A 10347-nucleotide genomic window follows, 5' to 3' on the forward strand; every position below is an offset into this window, starting at 1 on the left:
CCATTTATAAAGAGTTTTTAACATTTTGCTTCCACTTTGACATTACAAAGTATTTCGTTGGAATAAATTCATTTTAATCCCACTTTGTAACACAACAAAATGTGAAAAAAATCAAGGGGTGTGAAAACTATCTGAAGGCTACGTACAATTATCATGAACAAATTTATACGGAAGGTAGGAGAAGCAATACATTAAAGTAGTTCTACATACTCAAAATACGTTAATTGACCCAATAATTGGTCATCCCTAAAGATAGTTGAGATTAGAGGTCGACCGATTATGATTTTTCAACACCGATACCGATTATTGGAGGACCAAAAAAGCTGATACTGATTAATCGGACAATTTTTATATACATATATTTGTAATAATGACAATTACAACAATACTGAATGAACACTTATTTTAACTTAATATAATACATCAGTAAAATCAATTTAGTCCCAAATTAATAATGAAACATGTTCAATTTGGTTTAAATAATGCAAAAACAATGTGTTGGAAAGAAAGTAAAAGAGCAATATGTGCCATGTAAAACAGCTAACGTTTAAGTTCCTTGCTCAGAACATGTGAAAGCTGGTGGTTCCTTTTAACATGAGTCTTAAATATTCCCAGGTAAAAAGTTTTAGGTTGTAGTTATTATAGGAATATTTCTCTCTATACCATTTGTATTTCATATACCTTTGACTATTCAATGTTCTAATAGGTACTTTAGTATTGCCAGCCTAATCTCGGGAGTTAATAGGCTTGAAGTCATAAACAGCGCAATGCTTGAAGCACAGCGAAGAGCTGTTGGCAAATGCAGGAAAGTGCTGTTTGAATGAATGCTTACGAGCCTGCTGCTGCTTACCACCGCTCAGACTGCTCTACCAAATCATAGACTTAATTATAATATAATAACACACAGAAATACGAGCCTTAGCTCATTAATATGGCCCAATCCGGAAACTATCATTTCGAAAACAAGTTGTTTATTCTTTCAGTGAAATACGAAACCGTTCCATATTTCATCTAACGGGTGGCATTCCTAAGTTTAAATATTGCAGTTACATTGCACAACCTTCAATGTTATGCCATAATTATGTACAATTCTGGTAAATTAATTACAGTCTTGTTAGGAAGAAATGGTCTTCACACTGTTCGCAACGAGCCAGGCGGCCCAAACTGCTGCATATGCCCTGACTCTGCTTGCACAGAACGCAACAGAAGTGACACAATTTCCCTAGTTAAAAGAAATTCATGTTAGCAGGCAATATGAACTAAATATGCAGGTTTAAAAATATATACTTGTGTATTAATTTTTAAGAAAGGCATTGATGTTTATGGTTAGGTACACATTGGTGCAACGACAGTGCTTTTTTCACAAATGCGCTTGTTAAATCACCTGTTTGGCGAAGTAGGCTGTGATTCAATGATAAATTAACAGTCACGGCATCGATTATATGCAACGCAGGACAAGCTAGATGAACTAGTAATATCATCAACCATGTGTATTTAACTAGTGTTTATGTTAAGATTGATTGTTTTTTATAAGATCAGATTAATGCTAGCTAGCACCTTACCTTGGCTCCTTGCTGCACTCGCATAAAAGGTAGTCAGGCTGCCACGCAGTCTCCTCGTGGAGTGCAATGTAATCGGCTATGATCGGTGTCCAAAAATGCCGATTACCGATTGTTATGAAAACTAATTCATCGGCCATTCCGATTAATCGGTCGACCTCTATTTGAGATGTATCGCAGTGTTTAGGTTGAGCCAAGACATCAAGCAGCTTTATTTGCAGTGAAATGGTTAATATCTCTATATGAGATCTAAGATCTTAGATCCTAGAGCCTAGATCCTAGAGCCTAGATCCCAAGTCCACAGTCTAAATGGCAATGCCTTAATACTATGATATACATATGAAACACATTCAAGTTGAACCTTATTTATTAGTTATCTTCAATACAATGACAGCGGTTTACTTTCAGCTTAGAATACCGCATGGTCATGGCTTTATTTATGGGCATAGGGGTCTTGTTCAAGTTGTTCTCAGGTGACGTCAGGGCTTAAGAGGCCGGGCATGAACAGCTGTTGTGCAGGGCGGGTGGGTGGGTGGGTTCAGAGGAGGGGCTGGGGGTATGTTCCGTCCTGGTCTAGTTCTATTCTACCATATTTGTCGGGTAAGAATCAAACTCTATTTCTGCTTGTTTGGGTGTGTCGACGTGGTTCCCATGTACAGTATAGAAAGCAAGATAACGTTGATTTGACCTAATGATCTTTAGGTGGTCAACTGTGGCGAAGTTCAAAAATAACTTGAGATATAAATAGCGTTTGGCTGTACTGTATTTGTAAATGCATGTTAACAGTGTGCCACTCATGCTGTAGAGCAGTAGGAATAGTTATAGACTATTTCTGATATCTCTATTGTCTTACCAACACCAATGTTGCGGTATACATTGTAATGATATGTCCACAGTGCCCACACTGTTACGTAGCTAAATAACCAGTAGTTTCTCTACTGGTCAGAGATTAGGGAAATTTACTCAGTTGATTAGATGTTTAAAGGAACTCGTAAAGGTTTGCATTGTTTGCATTCGGTTCCCATTCATATTTCAACATGGACTCAGTGATGGGAAATAGGGAAGTCAAAAAAGTCAACACAAAAACAAAAGTAAACTATATTAAGGTAACAGGTGTATAAGCATATGTTATCCCTCTGTAATAACTTGTAATCATCACATCACTGTTACCTAGTATAGATAAGAAGTGAATAGTCAGTGTATTGTTGGTCTATCGTCCCTCGCAGTCTTTTTCTGTCAGAAACATGTGACACAAACACAGATTCAGGAGACTTGTGATGTTTTGTACATAAGAACCAAAAAAATATAGCTCAGTTTTGCCTGCTGTATATTGAATTGTGCATTTATGTATGTATTTACAGCGTTATTGTTTATCCACAGTGGACTCCCAGCATAAGATGACTCTGCAGTGGACTGTAGTGGCGATCTTCCTTTATGTGGAGATAGCTGTCATTCTGATCCTGTGTCTGCCTTTTATATCTGCCAAGAGGTACTGTGGGGAATCATATCCAAGCATTTAACCAGGTTGAAGCGTCAAGCCTTCTCTTGTGACATTTGGCCAAAACTGTAACATTTACAGTCCAATCACAAATTATTGGCACCCTTGATGTTTTTTTAGCAATATAGCTCAGTATTTGCATAAGCAAAACAAAAAGTCTGTGTCTAATAAATAATACAAATACTGAGCTATATTGCTAAAAAAAGATGGAACATTTATATCAGTTTATACTAATACAGTTGAAGATGGAAGTTTACATACACTTAGGTTGGAGTCATTAAAACTTGTTTTTCAACCACTCCACAAATGTATTGTTAACACACTATAGTTTTGGCAAGTCAGTTAGGACATCTACTTTGTGCATGACACAAGTAATTTTTCCAACAATTTTTTACAGACAGATTATTTGACTTATAAGTCACTGTTTCACAATTCCAGTGGGTCAGAGGTTTACATGCAGTTAGTTGACTGTGCCTTTAAACAGCTTGGAAAATTCAGGAAAACGATGGCATGGCTTTAGAAGCTTCTGATAAGCTAATTGACATAATTTGAGTCAATTGAAGGTGTACCTGTGGATGTATTTCAAGGCCTACCTTCAAACTCAGTGCCACTTTGCTTGACAATATGGGAAAATCAAAAGAAATCAGCCAAGAACTCAGAAAAAAATGTGTAGACCTCCACAAGTCTTGTTCATCCTTGGGAGCAATTTCCAAACGCCTGAAGGTACCACATTCATCTGTACAAACAAAAGTATGCAAGTATAAACACCATGGGACCACGCAGCCATCATACCGCTCAGGAAGGAGACGTGTTCTGTCTCCTAGAGATGAACGTACGTTGGTGCGAAAAGTGCAAATCAATCCCAGAACAACAGCAAAGGACCTTGTAAAGATGCTGGAGGAAACAGGTACAAAAATATCTATATCCACAGTAAAATGAGTCCTATATCGACATAACCTGAAAGGCTGCTCAGCAAGGAAGAAGCCACTGCTCCAAAACTCTAAAAATGCCAGACTACGGTTTCCAACTGCACATGGGGACAAAGACTGTACTTTTTGGAGAAATGTCCTCTGGTTTCATGAAACAAAAATGGAACTGTTTGCCCTTAACGACCATCGTTATGTTTGTAGGAAAAAGGGGGAGGCTTGCAAGCCCAAGAACACCATCCCAACCATGAAGCAAGGGGGTGGCAGCATCATGTTCTGGGGGTGCTTTGCTGCAGGAGGAACTGGTGCACTTCACAAAATAGATGGCAAGATGAGGGCAGAAAATTACGTGGATATATTTAAGCAACATCTCAAGACATCAGTTAAAGCTTGGTCTCAAATGGGTCTTCCAAATGGACAATGACTCCAAGCATACTTCCAAAGTTGTGGCAAAATGGCTTAAGGACAACAAAGTCAAGGTATTGGAGTGGCCATCACAAAGCCCTGACCTCAATCCTATAGAACACTTGTGGGCCGAACTGAAAAAGTGTGTGCGAGCAAGGAGGCCTACAAACCTGACTCAGTTACACCAGCTCTGTCAGGAGGAATGGACCAAAATTCACCCAACTAATTGTGGGAAGCTTGTGGAAGGCTACCCAAAACGTTTGACCCAAGTTAAACAATTTAAAGGCAATGCTACCAAATACTAATTGATTGTATGTAAACTTCTGACCCACAGGGAATATGATGAAAGAAATAAAAGCTGAAATAAATAATTCTCTCTACTATTATTCTGACATTTCACCTTCTTAAAATAAAGTGGTAATGCTAACTGACCTAAGACAGCGAATTTTTACTAGGATTAAATGTCAGGAATTGTGAAAAACTCAGTTTTGCCTAAGGTGTATGTAAACTTCCGACTTCAACTGTATATACAATTCAAATACTGAGCTATAATGTAGCAAACAAATTGGGTAATTATATTATTTTATACTAATAGAATTGATCAGAGAAAGACATTTTATTAAACAAGTCACCATTTTTCGTCTCTAAAAGTTAGGGGTCAAAATTATTGATCCCCCTAAACATTCCTTAAAATAAAGTAGTCAAATGTTGAGTATTTGGTCCCATATTCCTAGCATGCAATGACTACATCAAGCGTGTGACTCTACAAACTTGTTGGATGCATTTGCAGTTTGTTTTGGTTGTGTTTCAGATTATTTTGTGCCCAATAGAAATGAATGGCAAATAATGTATTGTGTCATTTTGCAGTCAGTTTTATTGTGAATAGAATATGTTTCTAAACACTTCTACATTAATGTGGATGCTACCATGACTATGGAATATCGGGAATCGGGAATATCGGGAATATTGATGAGTGAGAAAGTTATGAAAGATCATCCCTAAGACATGCTAACCTCTCACCAGGTTAGCATTTCTTGGGGGTATGATCTTTGACCCTCTGTAACTTATTTACACAGACATATACAAAGAACCAAGTAACTTTGGTGTAATCCCTTGTTGTCTATAACTACTCATTCTCTAAGTTTCTAACTCTTACTTTCTCATTTGCAGATGGCGATCACTGTTCAACCTGAGTATATGGAACTGGTTCGCTCCGTATTGGAACAGGGGATTCTTTACCATGATACTCATCCTCATCATTCTCTTCTGTGGTAAGTCATCATACTTGAAGTATATTGGTTGGGTTTTGGTATGGCAACACTGAATCTGTTGTAGATAGATAGTCAGAAATTTTTCCATAATGGCACTTTTTTATAGGATTGTGGGTTATTCTCCTTGTTCTATAGTTTCAATCTCATAGTCTAGTGACATATTATACAAATCAAATCAAATCAGATTTATTTATATAGCCCTTCGTACATCAGCTGATATCTCAAAGTGCTGTACAGAAACCCAGCCTAAAACCCCAAACAGCAAGCAATGCAGGTGTAGAAGCACGGTGGCTAGGAAAAACTCCCTAGAAAGGCCAAAACCTAGGAAGAAACCTAGAGAGGAACCAGGCTATGTGGGGTGGCCAGTCCTCTTCTGGCTGTGCCGGGTGGAGATTATAACAGAACATGGCCAAGATGTTCAAATGTTCATAAATTACCAGCATGGTGGACTGGGGAATAATAAGTCCTGGGGCATGGTCCTAGGCAGAACAGTTGAAACTGGGTAGCAGCAGCACAGTGGCCAGGTGGAAGTTCATCATGAAATGGTCTGGGCTCAGGTCAGTTGAAACTGGAGCAGCAGCATGGCCAGGTGGACTGGGGACAGCAAGGAGTCATCATGTCAGGTAGTCCTGAGGCATGGTCCTAGGGCTCAGGTAGTCCTGGGGCATGGTCCTACACATTACAAGACATACAGAGGCATATACGTGCTTGTATCAACATGTTATAAAACATTATACCTGGCTTTACACAGTGTTACAATCAGTCCTGTTGTCCAGCAATCCCCAACTGCTGACCAGCTGGTGATTTTATTTGGCCCCAAAAGGGTTACTTTTTATTGTTGGCCATAAAAGACCAGAAAACCAGCTCCAAGGGATTTTCACTTTGGAAATGTGTTCCAAAGTATTCCCAAGCGTTACAGGGAGATTTACAGTATGTGATCTTATACAAATGTAAACAAGGTCTGAAATGATTATGTTTTTGTCAAATATTACATCTGTTTGGGCTTCATGCAGTCAATTGCCGGCTGGTCCCTGTTACCGTAGCGATGGCCATCTGGTTTATCAGAGTCAAATTGTTTGTAATTATTTTGCGGCCCCCTGACCATCGGCAGCTGGATCTAGTGATGATCTCTGCTGTAATGTGTTATAGTTACTACACGTCACTGTTACACCTGTTCCCTGTTTCTACCCTAATATGCTCTGAGAGGTGAGGCAGTGCTCCAGAGCAGTGCACCGTGGGAAAGGGCCAGCGTATTAACTTCCGCCTGTTGTTACACTAGTAATCAGTCCTCTATGCTCCGTACGGCGGCAGGTAGCCTAGTGGTTAGAGCGTTGGACTAGTAAGTTCAAACCCCCAAGCTGTCATGGTACAAATCTGTCATTCTACTCCTGAACAGGCAGTTAACCCACTGTTCCTAGGCCTACATTGAAAATAAGAATTTGTTCTTAACTGACTTGCCTACTTAAATAAAAAAAATAAAAAATACACTGTCCCCATGTGAGAACCCTTTGTATAACCTTTTTTTTAAAGAGTGTAGCTATAGACACTAATACAAATGTGCCCTGTACCTCCCTCCTAAGATGCTCTGAGAGAGGTGAGGAAGTACTCCAATGCAGAGCCCATGGGAGAAGCCAAGCTGAACCCCAACCTGTTTGACCACCTCCACATGAAGCTGTTCAGAGCCCAGAGGAACCTCTACATCTCTGGCTTCTCCCTCTTCCTCTGGCTGTGAGTCCTACTTGATATTATCACACAGGAAAGTCAGGTTGGTTTATCATAGATGACATGCAACAACTTCCTGGGGTTAGGGTTGCGGTTGAAGCTAGTTAGGGTTGAACTGGGATGTGACCATTAAGTTAGGGTTATGGTCAGGGTTGTGGTCAGGGTTGCAAAAGGTTTTCCAGAAATCCAGGTGGAGGATTCCTGAATGTTCTGCTCATTCCTTCCTGATTCCACAAATCTTCCAACCAGGATTTCTGGAAAACTAGGGACTTTTGGGAAAGTTCCCAGAATGTTTTAACCCTTGTTATGGTTGAGGTTAGGGTTAGTTCGGGTTAGTGTGTCACTCATTTATCACTTCTTGCCCCTGTAGTGTGATGCGGCGTGTGGTGACTCTGATAAACCACGTGGCCGTCGCTACGGTAACAGGGACCAGCCTGCAAACCCAGGCGGAGAGCGCCAATCAGGCAGCCAAGAAGTACCAGGAGGACAACCTGCTTCTGAAACAGGTGAACACCAGAGTCAGGAAGAGGGCCTGGAAGGGGCATTAGCTAACTGTATATGTACAGTAGAGAGTCGATGGTCATCTCTCGTGGAAGACTTAAAACATAGTTACAAAAGTTTAACAGAGTTAAGCTAGCCAAGGAGTTGTGAAGGGTATTTTTGTCAGATGATGTCATTGTTGTGTTTCTTGTTTGTGTGCACTTTATTGCACCATTATGTCACCATGTGATGTATGAAATTGTTTTCCTAACTGACATATAAACCCTTCATTCATTCATTCATGAGAACCTTTACCTCACAATAAAATAACTAATATAAGAAAGTGCTGTCTGCTCAGGCTCTGCTGGATGAGGAGAAAAACACAACTGCAGGCAAACGGCTACTGAGGAAGGAGGCAGAGAAGTTGATGGAGGAACTGAAGACTGCAGAGGATGGTGGGTAAATCAGGAAGTGAATCAAGAATTCAACTGTTTAATGTTTACTTTGCATTTTTTTTTAATGAACTGAATTTAAAAGGAATTGACCTCCAAACCTGTCTTCAAATCAAGTTGTATGTGTCACATGCTTCATAAACTAACAGTGAAATGCTTACTTACAGGCAGTGGGGGAAAAAGTACTCAATTGTCATACTTGAGTAAAAGAAAAGATACCTTAATAGAAAAAGTAAATGTAAAAGTCACCCAGTAAAATAGTACTTGAGTAAAAGTATTTGGTTTTAAATTTACTGAACTATCAAAAGTAAGTTTAATTGCTAAAATATACTTAAGTATCCAAAGTCAAAATAAAATTACAAATACTTTCAAATTATTTATATTAAGCAAACCAGATGGTTCCATTTTCTTGTCTTTTTATTTATTTCAGAAAGGCAGGGGCACACTCCAACACTCAGACATAATTTACAAAAGAAGCATGTCTGTTTAGTGAGTCCACCAGATCAGAGGCATTAGGGATGACAGGGGTTATTCTCTTGATAAGTGTGTAAATTGGACCCTTTTCCGGTCCTGCTAAGCATTCAAAATGTATGGAGTAAAAAGTACAATATTTCTTTAGGAATGTAGTGAGGTAAAAGTAAAAGTTGTCAAAAAAATATAAATAGTCAAGTAAAGTACAGATACCCCAAAAAACTACTTAAGTAGTACTTTAAAGTATTTTTACTGAAGTACTTTACACCACTGCTTACGGGCCAATCCCAACAATGCAGAGAGACGAGGAATAAATAAACAATGACAATAACTTGGCTATATATATATATATATATACACACAAGGTACCAGTACTGAGTCAATGTGCAGGGGTACGAGGTAATAACTTGGCTATATATACAAGGTACCAGTACTGAGTCGATGTGCAGGGGTACGAGGTAATAACTTGGCTATATACACAAGGTACCAGTACTGAGTCGATGTGCAGGGGTACGAGGTAATAACTTGGCTATATACACAAGGTACCAGTACTGAGTCGATGTGCAGGGGTACGAGGTAATAACTTGGCTATATACACAAGGTACCAGTACTGAGTCGATGTGCAGGGGTACGAGGTAATTGAGGTAGATATGTACATATAGGTAGGGGTCTCGCATAGGGCTGTTGTGATGACTGGATTGCCACCACACTAGTGAACTCGAGTCATGAAGGCTGTTAAATTCCACATGACCATTTAGTCACGATATTTAGGTTTCTCCAAGCTCTGATGCTACTGGTGCTCATTAGTAGCCTACCAAACGTGCTAACTGCCTGGTACTCAGCACTCTATTGTCCCTCTAATCACTCTGACATCAATGTAAATGTTTTCAAAATCTAATCAAACACTTCACGAGAGCCCATGAGCTCACGTTGTGCAACATTTCTATAGGCTTTGCAATTGCGTGAGAAAACAGAGTGATGGCCTCTATTAAAAAGAGGAGGATCCTATCAGCTTTCTACAGGCTAGGCCTACTACATTTATTTCTCAACTTTCCTAATACTTAGCACATTGCTCATCTTTTCAACAGGAGTATAGCCTACCTGGCTTGCATGAAAATGATCCACGGGAAAAGGGTTCTCCATTTGTTATTTAAGTCCAGAGATTACATGTATTTTCCCCTGCCTCTGTTTCAAGACAGGTGCATGATATTAGTCCATTCTAAAATAAAAACAAATGTCACACATACTATATCATTTAGTATATGTAAAGACAATATTAAATCAAGAATAGTCTGATAGGTGACAATATTAGCCTATCACTTGTGAATTGTATATTACCACTTCACTTCCCAAAGTGTCTGTCTTCCCCTTTAGCCTGTGGAGAGCCATGTGAGTGAGAGGTGCTTCAGAGCACACAGCACTCAGGGAGAAGGGAGCAAAGGACATGTTTTAATGGTACATTATGGACGCAAAAAGGGGATGACGCCAGGAAATTCGAGGCATTATCAAGTGCTTGTCAAATTGTGAATGAGAGACTGATGAAGTTTGTACAACCTCTGCAAA

The 10347-nt window shown here is 39.4% G+C and overlaps 1 protein-coding gene across 1 annotated transcript in view; it reads left to right on the forward strand.

Moving 5' to 3' along the window:
* Window positions 1–2097: 2097 nt before the first annotated feature.
* Window positions 2098–10347, forward strand: part of LOC112219164 (B-cell receptor-associated protein 29) — a 10736-nt gene continuing 2486 nt past the window's right edge. The window contains exons 1-6 of the mRNA XM_042301849.1: window positions 2098–2159; window positions 2940–3048; window positions 5559–5659; window positions 7240–7387; window positions 7752–7887; window positions 8220–8316. Of these exons, the coding sequence (XP_042157783.1) occupies window positions 2957–3048; window positions 5559–5659; window positions 7240–7387; window positions 7752–7887; window positions 8220–8316 (574 nt within the window). The 5' untranslated portion in view covers window positions 2098–2159; window positions 2940–2956. The remainder of the gene's footprint in view (window positions 2160–2939; window positions 3049–5558; window positions 5660–7239; window positions 7388–7751; window positions 7888–8219; window positions 8317–10347) is intronic.

Source organism: Oncorhynchus tshawytscha, linkage group LG19 (assembly GCF_018296145.1).
Source record: "Oncorhynchus tshawytscha isolate Ot180627B linkage group LG19, Otsh_v2.0, whole genome shotgun sequence".
Lineage (NCBI taxonomy): Eukaryota > Metazoa > Chordata > Actinopteri > Salmoniformes > Salmonidae > Oncorhynchus > Oncorhynchus tshawytscha.